This window comes from Typopeltis vanoorti, chromosome 21, assembly GCF_054136105.1.
Source record: "Typopeltis vanoorti isolate ZY-2024b chromosome 21, IOZ_Tvanoo_1.0, whole genome shotgun sequence".
Lineage (NCBI taxonomy): Eukaryota > Metazoa > Arthropoda > Arachnida > Uropygi > Thelyphonidae > Typopeltis > Typopeltis vanoorti.
In genome coordinates this window covers 87160192-87176342 of record NC_143569.1, presented here as the reverse complement: position 1 = coordinate 87176342, position 16151 = coordinate 87160192, and the positions used below count along the sequence as shown (strand labels likewise).

The following is a 16151-nucleotide window of genomic DNA, read 5'->3' as shown; positions in this document are numbered from 1 at the left end:
ATTGCAATTATCTTTTCAGTTGTATTTGCAATCTTTGCCATAGGGCCCCTAAACGTCAACTTCCTATCTATTAACACTCCACGATCCCTAGCCTCATCGGTTTCTTCTAGCCTAATCCCACCAATATAATACGACATTTGGTATCTAATCATGCCGAAGTGAATGACTTTACATTTACTGACATTGAACTGACACCCATTTTCCCATGCCCACAATTCCAGCCTATTCAAAGCATTCTGCAAAGACTGAATATCAGCAACATTCCTGACTACCCTACCTATCTTTGCATCATCAGCAAATAACTGTATGCCGCTTGTCAAATCCTTCCCAATATCATTAATGTACAGATTGAATAACAGTGGACCAAGCACTGATTGTGGTACACCACTATTTACCTTAAACCTTGCAGACTCAGATCCCCCGTATACCACTTTTTGATATCTGTCAGTCAGCCATCCTCTTATCCATGCTAATATTGTATAACCCAAACCCATTTTCTCCAATTTATGCAGCAGTCTGCCATGCTGTATTCTGTCAAAAGCCTTAGCAAAATCCAAAAGTATCATGGTGTATCCATTCCCCTTGTCTAGTTCAATTCAATGGTAACATTGTTATAGAATGTGAGCAAGTTGCTAAAGCATCACCTTCCCTTAGTAAACCCATGTTGTTCATTGCAAAGTAGAGATTCAGTGTCAATCCATTTCTGAATGCGGGCCTTAACTAATTTTTCCAAAATCTTTACCACCACTCCTGAGTTACCAATTGGTCGATATTTGGATACATCGGTCTTTGCACCATCCTTGTGCAATGGAATTACATTCCTTCCATTCCTGCGGAATCTTCCCTGTTCTGAGACTCATATTAAACATCCTGGTCAAAGAAATGATCAATTCATCTGAACACACTTTTAGCACACGTGTTGATATTCCATCAGTCCCAATTGCTGAATAAGAATTCAGCAATTGGGACTGATTGGGAAATCAGTTTGTGCAACAGCTCTAATACCTCGGCTACACAAACCTGTGTTTCTTCATCTAGTGAAGAGCTAACAGTGAGCTCAATGTTGGGTTCACCAGGTTAGCTTTTAACGAAATGGGCACTCATTAACTGAGCAACCTCTTCTGCATCTGTAACCCTTACGCCATCTGGATTTAGAAGAGTTATTCTTTCATATTCATTCCTTCTTTTACTTGCAGCATATCGATAGAATTCTTGTGGGTTGTCTTTAGCACGCAGAGCCAGTTTCTTTTCATAATCAGACTTTGCTTTCCTTATAACAGTTGTGACTATTTTATCCTGCTGCTTATAACGTTCATAACGGACGTCATCCTTATACAAACGGTATTCCTTCCACATCGTCCCTTTCTTACGAATCTCTTGCTTAATAAGATTACACATCCATTTGACTCGTACTCTATTAATTCTCCGAACTCTCGCGACACATTCTGATATCGCATCATTTAAATATTGTTTAAATGCTTCCCATGCACTGTCGATATTCTTCCCATCCAGCAACTGATACTTTTCCACTGAACTCAGTATACCCCTCAGTTGGTCATAATTTCCTGTTTTGTAGTTCAACATGTAACCTTTTCTGAATGGAACATTCATAAACTTAATCACTTCCCAAGCGACTAAGTCTATGTAATTTATCTTGTTAGATCCCACCTCACACCAGATGGCTTCAAATTTTCACATTGCCTTTCCTTTTTATGTCTAGTGATAGTAATACCTATAACATCGATAGTGTTTTGTATCTATTAAGACAATATTGATGTAGGAACTGGCAGAACAATTCATCTTGTAAACAGACGACGTAAACTGAAGGATTCAATAAATGTTTACTTTATTTTAAGAATATAGTATATAATACATGCATACCATAGAAAATATGTATTAATTGACTGTTTACATTATCAGTAACTTTCAGTCAACAGTACGCTATTAGCAGTTAATTGTTTAGGGAGTCAAAAGTTATTCGCGGATTTTCGAACAACGAGGAAGGTCAGCGCTCCTAAACCCCCACGTTGTTCAAGGATCAATTGTATATTGAATTTCCTCAGGGCAGGTTACTAGCCTGTCGCTGGGTCCAGTGGTAGGGTTGCTACCTAACGCCTCTGGACTGACAGATCTACCAGCATTTAATTTATTAGGATGTTAAAGTTATACCGCCTATACTCGGTCGTCAGCTCCTCGTTTTTGCTTTTAGAACAGGATGGACCACCAGAATCAGGTGAGGGTGGCATTTCAGTGGGAGAGGCTATGTATTGCGCTTCACCACCCCTTCCATCCCATTATTATTATTTTATTCACATAACTGATACACAGTCAAAACAAGATAGCATATAAACAAAAATTTGAATGGTGATACAGACCAATTCAGAGAGGGAGCTCTGTAGGCACGCGAACAGGTACAAGGTGATATCGCTGCTCCCGTTTTTATAGCTTTAAAGTAGTTCTAACTCCAGTTTTTAATTTAAAAGTGCTACAAAGTAATTCCACTTGTCATGCCAAAGACAGTGATACAAAATTCTTCGAAATTGGCTAAGAAGAATCCAAATTTTGGGTATAAAAAAAAGAACAAATTGGACCCTAGTCAGCAATGAGCAAAGAACAAAGGACATCACCAGCTTTACAATCACACTGCAGTTGCTCAAGGGAAGAAAGGAGAGTGATGAATTTCAAAAACAACCTGGTAATGTAAACCCATTGCAAAACACGAGGAACGAAAGTTCTTATTCTGAAATACGTTCAAAAATAAATAAGATCACCAAGATGAAAGTGTAATCAGACATCTCAGTGTGTGATGTAGAAAATTCGTATTTATATTCAAATTTATTTATTTATTTATTCGTATGGCATGAATAACAAAACATGCAGTACAATACACTGTCACTTCAAAAACATATAAAATTAAAAATCATTTTAAAAACCAATAAAATTAAAAGGTTACATCCATATTGGTCAGATAGTTCATAGCTTCGGGTGTTGCACTTAAAAAGTCCACGTTGTCTCCCGATTATGCTCTGAGATATCACTGAGTCACAATATGGCCCACAGTTTGTCTTTGAGCTCCATAATCACAATGAGGGGATGGTCGTTTGCCCCATTTAAAGATCATGTCGGCATATACACCATGACCAGTTCGTATTCTATTAAGCTGAGTCCAGGATTTTCGTGGGAGGTGTGAGCAACCATCAAAACTTTCTTGTAATTCTTTGAGAGAAAATTTTGCGATGTCATCCGTCTGGCTCTCCTACTGTTCTTGCCACGTCTACTTCAGGTTAAAGTCAAATTGTAGTAGTAATTGGGCTAATTGTAGTGGTGGGTATCTTGATATCAATCGTCATACACTTAAGTGTGGGAGATCTAAATGTATTGGTAGGACTGTGTTCTCTAAGATTTCTTATACTTTTGTAAAAGAGCCTTAGTCCTGCACAGATTCGGTGAAACAATGTTGCTAAGAGCTGGAAGCCAGTGTGTGTGTGTGTGTGAGCGTTGATTTAATTGTGCCAGAAATCAGTCTCATTGTATTATTTACTTGGCCATCAACAAGTTTAACATGTGTGCTATTTAGCCACACTGGTGAGCAATATTCGGCAACAGAGAAAACTAGACAAAGAGCTGTAATCCGCAGATTATCAGCTGTTGCTCCCCATGTCATGCCTATTAGTTTTTGTATTATGTTGTTACGGGTTCTTAACTTAGCAGAAACGTTTGCTAGGTTGCTTGTAAGAAAGCGTGCGGTCCAGGGTCACGCCCAAATATTTGGAAACTTATTGTGTCGTAGTAAACATCCTTCAAAGAAGATATGTAAAGTGACATCTGCCATGTGATTATTAAGGTGAAAGCTTGATACATCTGTTTTGTCTGGATTGAGCTGGAGTCTCCATTTTTTGTAATATTCACCGATTGTTTTCAGATCTTTTGTAAGTACGTCTTCAGCCTGACTCATGTTGTTGTGTCGAATGGCAATTACAGTGTCATCAGCATAACAGAACTTGCGTGAGATGGTAGCAGGCAAGTCATATGTGTATAGGTTATAAAGTAAGGGTGCCAATACTAAGTTTTCGTTGTCGGGACATTTTATTTCCTAATATAACTTGAAAGAAATGTTCATTGAGCATGGAGAAAATTAAGTGTGCGGTCTGTTTACATGGGATAATGCTAAGAAATTTGTATATAAGATCTTCACGCCATACTGTATCATAGGCTGCTCTAAGAAGACGGCTGATGTTTTTTCTTGCTTCTGAAGTCCAGAAGCTTCTATGTATGATGTTAAAGTGAGCACTTGATCACAGCAACCACGCTTTTCTCTAAAACCAGCTTGTTCAATCGGGACATGCTGCATAATTGGTATGGACAAGCTGTTGTACAGAAGGCGCTCTAACATTTTATAGGTGCAACTCAATAAAGCATTAGGTCTGTAACTTTTTGCCTCCTGGGGTAATTTTCCAGGTTTAAGAATAGCAACTATTTTTGACTGCTTAAACTGGCTAGGTAGTCGGCCAGTCAATAATATATCAGAAAAGAATTCACAGAGCCATTTTATAGTATTTGGCCCGCTATTAATCAGAAATTCAGGATGGACACCGTTTAAGCCTGGGGCCTTGTCTGCTTTGATATCTTTTATGACGGCTTTTACTTCATCTATAGTGAAGATTGAGGCATATTGAGAGAAAGCAGGGGCATTTGTTTTTAAAGCTCTAAGTTCTTTCTTAACTTTCTTGGTAAGTTCACGGTCCCTAGGTGGCTCTTGACATATTAACGATTTGATTAGCTATTTTCTCAGGGGAGATAATTGTGTTTTTTCTTTTAGGTAGATTAGTTGTGGATTGTTGTTGGAGAAGATTCTAAGGCTTTCTACTTGATCGTTTGAAGTCAAGGTTTTCAACCGTATCAATCCATTTTGTTTTTCAAGATGAGTTCAGGCTGTGTAGTAATTCATCTGCTATTTCAGGATCTTCACTTTTCAGGAACTCTCTGTAGAGATGTTCACTCTCTTCATTCCATCCGGGGACATAATCTTGTCTGTAACCTCTAGGGATATATTTTTTCGCAGTTGATATGATTGCTCCTACAAATCTATTGTACTCCGCAACTCTAGCAGGTATCCAACGAACACATTTATCCAATTTATTCGTAAAATTTCTCCAATTTGCTTTTTTAAAATTCCAACGAGGTCGTGGAAAGGATCTTGCTATAGGTAGTGTCATACCAATTTCCAGTAACACCGGTCGATGTTGACTGTGTGGGAAGTTAGAAAGTACATATGGCCTTGCTGGTAATGGTTGCCCTTCTGTGTTTATTGAAACAAAACATAAGTCCGGATTAGACGATGTTTGCCATGCTGATGATCAAAAGGTGTTTCTATCCTTGGCATCAAATACAAGGTGTATATTATTTATTTCTGCCCATTGAACGAGGGTAGTACCCTAGTCGTTGTTATTATCACGGTACTTCCATTCTTCATGATGGCTATTAAAACCACCAATCCATACTGTTGGATGTTGATAAGTAGGTATCACATCTATAGACCATGATGTTAAAGGAGGTTTATAGACATTGACTATTGTCATGTGGTGAACTTTCACACTCACAAGATGGGCATCGTTTTCACATCTCGTTGTCAGGACAGAAGCATTTTCTATATCATCCTTGATATATGTTGCAATGCCATAATTCCTGTGGTATGTAGCACCAATCAGAGCGTAACCAGTTATTTTCCCTCTTCTATTAAGGTCGTCTTCGTTTTCAGCATGCGTTTCTTGAAGAAAATTCTTGGAAGTTGCAGTTATTTAATTGAAATTTATTTAAATAATTGCCTACGATGACAACTCATGAATAATGCCAATAATTAGTAGAAAAGTTAATTATTTTGAGAACTATTAACCTAATCAATGACCAACTATATGAATTTCGCCTACTAAGGTCTACAGCAGATCTCCTGGCCAACATCACCCATGTACAATGAGAAACTTGGAAGAAACCGGTGCTATTTCACTCGATAACTCCCATCGGCAAAAAGTTGTAAATAAACGTATTGTACGTTCGAACGATGGGTGAGCGATGGAATCTTTAAAATTACTTTTATATATTTTTTGTTTATTTTTCCATGATCCTGAAATCCTTATAAGGAACACCATTTATTCCGCTGTTTCCATTTTTTAGGTAATCTAGTTGAGATTTTCAAGGCCTTCTCTGTACACGCTAACTATACGAAGCTAGTGGACACCCAGTCATCTATCTCAGAAATGGCCCCACTGCATGGTATGAGGTTCATCACAATAACCTGGATTATTCTAATCCACACCTACGGCTGGAAACCTTTACAAGCAACAAGTAAGCATAACGAGATTGTGGTTATTTTATGAATATCAAAAAACGTCGACCAAAATTTGCACTTATAAGTTATATTTAAATATTTAAATAAGAAAAATATAACAGAAATGTGATGAACAGAAGAGAAAAATAACATAACACAAATATGATGATATGATGAACATTAGAAAGATATATTTAAATAAGAAAAATATATATGTTATATTTAAATATAAGTTATAAGTTATAAATAAGAAAAATATAATATAACACAAATGATGAACATTAGAAAGATATAACAGAAATGATGAACATTAGAAAGATATAACAGAAATATCTGTTATGTGTAAGTAAAATGCCAAAAAAGCAATACATTATAAACAGTATATAATTAAAGAAAAGGTGTGTTTATAAATTTATTTAATTAAGTGAAAACTAAAGATATTTTTTCTTATACTATTTATAAATTGTTAAATAATATAATACGCTATATAATAAGTGATTTATATTAGTTTTTATTTTAAAATTCATATAGAATTATAGTAAATACAAATATACCATTTTATAGATTGTGGTTTTATAAGTAGAAATATATATTATTTATTTATATTATATTTATTATATTATTTCCAGAGTTCAATTGTGCTGCAATGATTTCTGAATTTTTTTTAGGAAACTTATCCCTAGCGCCTACCTGGTTCCAGAGTGTTCAATTTGAGGTAATTGCCAATGGCTGGTTGTCAGTGGATACGTTTTTCTTTCTCAGGTAGGGGCGCTAAAATCACTTCGAGAAAATTCTCAAAAAATAACAGAACAAACATATGAATAGCAAACAATAAAATTAATGTTGATTTCTCCATTAGCATTTAACTGTATTAGGCACTGTAATTGTAGTTGCTTTTGGAAAAATGCATCGAACCTAATGAGGTACATTTAATAAAATTATATTAAATGAGATACACAAGTCACGACTCTCGGTAAAACTATGAATGACGTACAAGAATGCTGTTGTGAATACTGAAATGTTGATGTCAGTAGTGTTGATGTATCGACTAGAGTTGTATAGGATAGAATGGCCTCACCTAAGTCCTTGGATTACATGGAAGTACCATGTGTATCTGCAGTTCTTTCTGCACTTGTAGAAATAAATTTTGACGATAATATTTGACATTTTATGAATTAATCAGTCTTTATAAACATTATTTTTCCAAATAGATTGGATTATATGAATGAAAGCCTGTCCAGTTTGTATTTTAATTTAATTTATTTATTTTTGGTAATGTGAAGCAGGAGATCTGAATATGAAGAGAAAAAAAAACGGATAGATACGAGCGTGTGGCAAGTAGGTAATAATATAGTGTTTCTATCATTAATAATGCATAATGGCCTGATCAGTTCAGTATTTAAATGAGGATAATGGAGAAGCAATATAGTTATTGAGAACATGTACATAAAACTACACAGTTGTGGATCAAGATTGGTTGATTAGGCATGAAGAACGCAACTAAGGCCATGAGTTCAGTATATCTTTTGGTAAAGTGAGTGTATAATTAATTTATGTTTGATTTGCGGCCTGCGAGGGTGGGAAGTCCTAGATTCTAGGGAGGGGATCTACCATCTCATGTCATTAGACCAGCTAAATGATATCACGTTCATTTTGACCCTTTTCATCTTTGCATATCTTTCAGAAAGTTGTCCTCATAGCCAATGGTATAATCTTATTATTCACTTCCAATAACCAGATATGAGCCTTCGTAGCGTACTCGGTATTGACGATGTCCTTTGGATGAACAGATTTGGATTCGAATCCTGTTTAGAAAGAACCATTATGAGGTGCGTTTTTTTTTCATCTGGTAGAGAGTTAGATATACTTATATGTATGTGGGAAGATTTTTCTTCTTTGAAACTCTGTTTTTCATTCCTCAAAACAGAAACCCACCCAGAAAAGGACACAAAACTAACAGATATAAGGCACTAGTCTCATAGCAGTTGTTTCGGCCTAACAGCTACTCGCTCTATATTATGTCCAGGCGGTTAGCCTAGTGGCTATGCGCTTCGCAACCATATGCCTGGGGAAGGAGTATCCTAGGTTCGATTCTCGTCGACGACGTGAGGAGCTTAAGGATCTTTCTCAGCCATAACCAAGTTAGCCGGTGTTGGGTGTAGACAGCAGGGTTTTCCCCCAGTTTATCTGGGGTTTTTCATCCTGCAAGCAGGCAAACCGGCCCCGTGAATACACATGGATACAGTCAGGAATACTTAAGACATTCCCTCCAAACATAGGTCTCAATTGTCAGCTATGCCGGCCCTGAGCCCGGATAAAAATAGGGTGGATTGAGGTGGTGCCATACCTCCCTCTAAAAGGCGCTCAAGGCTGTTGAATCACCATACAAAATGAATGAACCTTATATTATAACCCTTTATTGGCTATCATAAATGATATCAGAGTGTAATTCATCAAATAAAAATATATTAATTTTCCAGTCCCGTCACCTTTTGAATTTTCTTGGATTTTCATGTATTTATTAATTCGGGTTTTCGAACATAAGCTTAAAAATTATTTTTTTTCAATTTCGATTTCTTTAATTTTTTAAAAGATTTTAAATATTTAATGATTTTAAAGATTTCAAATGTTAAAATTTTAAATCTTTTTAAAATTTTTCCACAACAAAAATTCTTTTGCAATTTGCAGTGGCTTTCTAACCGCTTATGGCACGCTGAGTTTTATGAGGACTACTAAAGGTCAATTAAATATCGGAATCTTTATTCTCAGACGTTTCCTCAGGTAAATTCATCTCTCGACATTTGTGAACATAAAAATGAAATTTTGTTCTTAACTTCAGTTAAGCGATCATTGAACTGTATCTTGATGTTCGACGCAGGTTCACACCAACTATGTTATTTTGCATGGGACTCATGTTCTTTCTACCGTGGATCGCCGATGGTCCTTTATGGTACGAGACAGTTGGTAAAGAGATCGCCAATTGCTACAACAACTGGTGGTACAACATCTTATACATTAGCAACTGGAAGCATATCGATGATCATGTAAGTAGACTTTATTACATTAGATAGTAAAGAACATGACATAAATATATTTATTTGATTGGCGGAAATGGACGTGAGGTCACATTCTACTTTTGTTTTGCAAAGTAATCTGTTTCACTCAGAAATAATAATGTAACATTAATAACACGATATGAATATTTCTGTTTGATAAGTAGAAACGGGAGTGACGTCACATTCCACTTTTATGCTTTGCCATCTAATCTATTTCACTCGGAATAAATATCATGTTTGTAGCGTTGGCTTTCATTCTAACATTTTTGTTTTTTTTATACTAACATTTGGAAACACTGCAAATACATCTTAAAAGTTATAAAATATCTATTAGATATTTTATAATACGAAAACTTTGGATTTTCATGCCATGAAACTGAAGAAAATCGACCGTAGAACTCACATTATTTCAGACAATAATATATAATATTAAGATCGGAACCCGATATGATGGCGTTTGCGGTACTCTCCTGTACAGGTAGTAACTGAAAATCACGAATAGTCTTGGGCCAAACATTGGGTGACCAGCTAAGGGTAGAGACTAGGTAGCTGTCCAGTAATCTTTGGAGAACAGAAGTATTAGCATTTTTTGTTCACTTTTAGTAATATTGCATATTATCATACTGGACTGGTTCATAATATTTCTTCACACCCATCACTAAATCGGCTTCAGCTATTCTTCATTTAGTAAAATACATAAACACTGATGTGTTTGTCAGTACACTCTCTTGGTAAACAATGTTATGTAACTACATAATTATAATGATATCACAGTTTCATCATCATTTGTATGATCTATTGGTATTATGCCAAATTCCTTGATACATGTAATGAAGAAATGATATCTCTTTCTCTCTCTCTCTCTCTCTCTCTCTCTCTCTCTCTCTCTCTCTCTCTCTCTCTCTCTCTCTATATATATATATATATATATATATATATATATATATATATATATATATATATATATATATATATATATATATATATATATCACTTCATCAAGTGTACTTATTTTACACGTTATTATTGTTTGTTTTTCTTTTCAGTGTCTCCATCCGTTGTGGTTTCTGAGTTGTGATCTACAACTTCATATTCTTTCGCTCTTCTTCCTGATCCCATTATACAGGTAAGAGGGGTTTTTATAATATCCTTAAAATTAGATTCTTTTCAAGTTCAGTTATATCACCAAATTCTATGCCTTCGATCCGTCCTCGTAAGCTAACATTCTATAGTCCTGAAATAGGTTTCGTTAGCCGATTCTTCATTCTCTCCAAAGTTTTTTCATCATTCCAAATCACATTGACGACATCTGAGCAAAAAATGTTTAGATGTGGTCTTTCCAAGGCCTTTTAAAATGGAAATGCTACCATTTTAACATTCCTAATATTGTGCGAGATTATCAATGCCGCTTTTTGTCACCGATCTTTTTTAAGGCTACAGAAATGACAGTCTTAGCAAAACACAGCGACCATAAATAAAATACCCAATAATATTATTATACATTACTGCAACATTAATGCTTCCTTATTTACAATTTTAATTTGTTTTTATTATTGTTCTTTAAGAAATACTTGTGCTATGAGATGTTTCTTTTATTCAAACGAAAAACACAAGGAAATAAGTAAATAATATTCATTTAAAGCCATATACGTATTTCAATCTGAATGCCACAAGCCATCTTTAGTGGCAATGATAGTAAATTACAAGATAGAACACGAAAAATGGATTGATTTGAGGTTCTGAGATGCCAGAAATATATGGGATTGGGACTCAATGTACGTTTGCTTGTTATATGAGTAGGATTAAAGGAATTAAAAATACGTTCTGTGGTCCTTTCCTAGAAGCCATTGAATTTCATATATCATTTGATGTTTAAGAGTTCTTACTTGTAATTGTTAAGGCGTAGAACAAACAATGGAAGTATCTCGAGTAAAACGTTTTTATAATTCCAGTTTTCAGTGATAATATTTATCACTGAGGACTGGAGTGGTGAGCAGAATGATGTTGAGTGTTGCATCCAGTGAAAGTTGGCTTTCGATAAATGGAAGTAACTAATTCACCTGATGGTGAGGAAGAATTCGAATATCTAAAAAGGATCGTTTGTTGACTTTTTCTACTTCCATAGTGAATTTAATTCGTGAATGTCGATGGTTTGTACTAGATTATTTAAAAAATACAATTTTGGATAATTTAAAAATACAGTTTTATATTTTTTTAATACTGTTAATAAATACTTATAATAATACGTTTCCTCATTTTTACCATTGCGTTGTCTTTATGTGCCCTGCTTGGAAAGAAGTAAACGGACAGCGCCATGGGCAAGGTGCATCGTGCCATGTAACAAGTCACGTGTTTGTAGCAGTATAAATGTGAAGAATATGATGCTCTTGTGAGTGCAACTGTGTCCAGATGAAACGGCTGCCAAAAGAGAACTGACTCTGGCACTTTTTCTTTTCTGAGTTCTGACCTATCTGTTCGGCAAATTCTTGACAAATTGGGTCATCCCAGGTCATCAATCAGTGATACCATACTAACGGGGAAGTGCAGGGAGTCAACTGCAAGTAATACTCGCAATTGAAAACTCATCACACTCACCGAACATGACCGTAGAGTGCTATAAAGGATAATATATAAAACAGCTATTTGTCGGCAGACACGTTGAGTGCGGAGTTATGGCATTAATCGAAACACGAATCTGCACAAAAAGATTAAGAACCGAGGTTCACAACATCGGTTTCCATGGTAGGACGAAATGCGCAAGCCTCACATTACTCGACTCAATATAGAGCTTCGTCTTCAGTTGTACAAGGAGCATGTATAGTGAGGTGGGGAAGTTTCGAAAGCTGAGTTATAGAGAGACGAGTCACACGACATCTCTACCGAATAGATGGAACGGTTGTGGGAGTGGCAGATGCCCAATGAACGTCTTCTTACAAGAGTCGGTAACACCAAGTATGAAATTCGGAGGTAGCGATGTAATAGTATGGACCTTTTTTCCTGGTTGGGTCTCGGACATCAGTGTTCGTTAAGCCACAAGATGTCCGAGACCCAACCAGGAAAAACATTGTCTCTTTCAGTGTCTTGCTGAAAGAGACAATGGTCAGTTAGAAGAAACGCCACAAAGTAGGAAGCATTCGTGGCAGTGCAATGCTTCCTACTTTGTGGCATTTCTTCTAACTGACCATTGTCTCTTTCAGCAAGACACTGGGCTCATAAGACTGCTGCTGTAACTGCGTTGTTTGAGGACATGAACGTCAACACACCTGACTGCCTTCCATAGATCCCTGATCTCAATCCAATTGAACATCTGCGGGATGAACTGGAGCATTGGACGAGGTCAAGGGACATCGGCCCACCACAGTCCAGGACTCCCTTTACATGTCTACAAGAAAAATGGTCCTAAATTCCATCGATCGCTACTGTACGCTTGTGGAAAGTATACTTCGTAGGATTGCTGCAGACATCAGAGTAGTGACAGGAGGTCCTATATATTTTTAATATGGTGCCATGTTCTTCACACTGTGATGTCTGATGACTTCTTTACGAGCAGTTTATAACATCATGAGGCTCTTACTGTTTCTAATCAATCCACTGTTTGCGTTCGATCTTTCAATTAAGTATCATTGCCACGAATGATGACCTGTAATATTCAGGCTGAAATATTGGCGAGAAATAAATATTTCTACAAATGTCCTTATGCTTATTTTTATTACCTATTCTAATTTTAGGTAGACACATCACGTTTTATTTTTATATCTATTTAATTTTAATTTAATTTAATCTTTTATTTTCATTTTTATTATAATGTAATTTATTTATTTCTTATATATTTGCTTTTTAGTTTATATTTATTTTATTTAAAATTTTATGCTTTATTTTAAATTTTATTCTGCTTTTGTTCATACATTAACTTTAACATTTTTATCATATTTTCGAAGCCTTCTCATTCAGCATATTTTAATTTCGTTTGAAAAATTTTCATTGTCTACATCAGTGGGAAGCGCTGTAGGTTTTGTTGAGGGGGAGCTGTGAAATAATGAAAACAATTTTAAAATCTTTTAAGACTATTTTTTTTAATCTTAAAAGAAATACATTTAATTTTTATTATTTATTATTTATTTATTGTTATTTTTTATATTTTAATGGAAAAAATCACACATTTGGTGTTGGTTCACAAATTTTGCTTCCGGCTTATTTTGGCACTTAATGAATATTAGTAAATGTATGAGTAGCATGGTAGCCACTTCTGACCAGATCAAGATCAAGATAAGACAAGGAATCGTGAAGTGATGTTTGTTATTATCAGATGTAGATAAGTGACATGATTTGTTAGTTGTAAATAAGAGATGTTATTGTTTTGAATGGAAAAGGAAGATATCATTAGTGGATTAGGATTCGTGTGGTGATTGTTGGGATACTATGAACAAAATATGGGTAGTTTGAATGGGGGAGTGACGTCAGTGTCTTGGATGTGTATTGTTTTGTATATGGCATTATGGGTGATGAATAGTGATAAGATAAAGTTTGGAATGTTTGGAATATCACCGGGGCATCCTCTTCTGTCATGGACATCACGTGGTGTGTTGGGTTCGCATATAGCTTTGTGGGTGATTTTAGAGATAAGTAATCGTGAAGTTATGTGTTTGGAAATTTCTGGGGAACATATGTCTCTCTGTGATATCACATGATTTTGGTTTGCCTATGGAATTGAAGGCGATGTTTCTGAGATAAGATATCTTGGAATTTCCCCAGGGTGACACACATCTGTCATGGTCATCATGTTTAGTCTTTGGTTGTCTATGGATGGCTGTACTAATTTTCCAATACATTTTGGGGCATTTCTTTCCTGTTAAAGGGTGGGAATTCTTAGAGTTCTTAGAATTCTTAGATATGGCAGCAGCGTTATGAAAAAAAACTATCCAGTATTAGAATTGTGGTTAACCAAACATACAACCAGCGGTTATTGTAATTACAAATCACTTGTTATGTTTAAGTTTAAAAATAAAGAAAAAAAAGATTAACTTACATTTCTTTCCAGAATGGGACATCTTGGAACTATCGAGGTTTTCTGAATATTCCAAATTGCTGATTTTAATATATTCATAGCACAAAACACACAAACACAAGATCTGAAATGCAGTTGACTCTTTTTGCATTATAGGATACTAGGGATAACATATATTCACAGCACAAAAATACACGAAACATTGGAGTTGAAAGATATTTCTGTAAATAACCAGAAAATCTAGTTGACTACTAAATATAGATTACTATCTGACTGGTTCTCTGTATTAATTCCTTCCCACAGTTACTCATGTTATGTATTGCCAAGCTTGGTGGGAAAGTCTATGCACCGTTTAGTTTAGGGTAAGTGTTATTTCCGGTTTCGAATTCCGAATGCTGTTAGAGTATGGAATTCTTTGACAAGTGAAATGAATTTTTATTTCAAATTGATTGGTTATTTTCTCTATTTTACTTTTAAAATTCAGTTTAACTACATATTCTAAGAGAATAACTGAGCAAATTAAATAAATAAATAAAATGTATCTGAATTTATTTTCCAACACTGTAGAATTCTCAATAAGTCTTATCTTAAAGATATGTCTCTTATCCGGTCGCCAAAGTGTTGTACGTAGGTGAGAAATCCTGTGTTTAGATTGGAACTCTTCTTTCCCATGGGAAATTAATGCTGTAGTAAATTAATGCATGCGTTTTATTTTATTTTTAAACCAATATGACTGTTAATTTTCCCTTCGATTCCTTGTGCTCTTAACTAATTTCTGTAACTGAAATTTATTATTTATTTATATTTTCTTTAGCATTAGTAATTTTAAGTAACAGATATGAGACAAACAAGGTTTTGAACTCCCTGTTAGCGTTTTCTTTTAGAAACTTCTTTTGCCAGCACATCAAATAAATAGTTATTTCATATTATTTCAAATGAATATTAGCTCAGTTGAGCTAATATTCATTTGAAACTCTGGTGTTTACATGTAATCCACGTGATTTTTCTCCATGTGACATTTCAAAACAAGTTGAACTATGGTTTTAAGTTTTAACATAGTTCAACTATGTAAAACTCATTTCCGTTAGTCCCAATTGACTGTTGTCCTCTCAGTCCGACATTTATTTCACAGTAGGGATAGTTATATACAGGGTGTCCCTGAATTCATGGCCCAAACGTGAGGGGGATGGTAGTACTCACCGAAACCAGCAATATTCGTCATAGAATATGCGGCTGCAAACGCAATGAGGAGTCGGAAATGAAGCACAGACAACACAGGTTTCCAGAGTCACATTTATTGGAGATAATTACAACAGATGCTCAAAGTCCGCCCACCAAAGTTGATACACACGGCACAATGGCAGAGTAATGATTGGCATACCTGCTCGTAAACACTGGACTTGTTGCACACATCGCCAGCTACGATGGACAGTCGAACGTCTGCGCCCACTACCGGCACCGAGCTGCATTTGTGGCCACATTATGATGATTATTGATGGTTTCGATGTGTACTACTATCCCCTCACATTTGGGCCATGAATTCACGGACACCCTGCATATATTTAACACAATTATTATATTAGATATTCTTTCCAATAAAAATAAATAATTATTTATTCTTATTTCAAATGAAAATTAGCTCAGAAAGAAAGAAAGAAAAATTGTAAAGAAAAAAAAAATTACCCTCAAATAAATATTTATGATCACAGCAAACAAGAAATTCATCAGCTTTTTCAAAGTTTTGAAATTCATGCACACATTGTTT

At 35.4% G+C, this 16151-nt stretch overlaps 1 protein-coding gene across 1 annotated transcript in view; it reads left to right on the top strand.

Annotated features, from left to right (window-relative positions):
* LOC150095079 (nose resistant to fluoxetine protein 6-like) overlaps nucleotides 1–16151 on the top strand; it is a 43016-nt gene that overhangs the window by 14796 nt on the left and 12069 nt on the right. The window contains exons 4-8 of the mRNA XM_090411189.1: nucleotides 6172–6342; nucleotides 6994–7087; nucleotides 9014–9106; nucleotides 9204–9369; nucleotides 10428–10507. Coding sequence (XP_090267315.1) covers nucleotides 6172–6342; nucleotides 6994–7087; nucleotides 9014–9106; nucleotides 9204–9369; nucleotides 10428–10507 — 604 coding nt within the window. The remainder of the gene's footprint in view (nucleotides 1–6171; nucleotides 6343–6993; nucleotides 7088–9013; nucleotides 9107–9203; nucleotides 9370–10427; nucleotides 10508–16151) is intronic.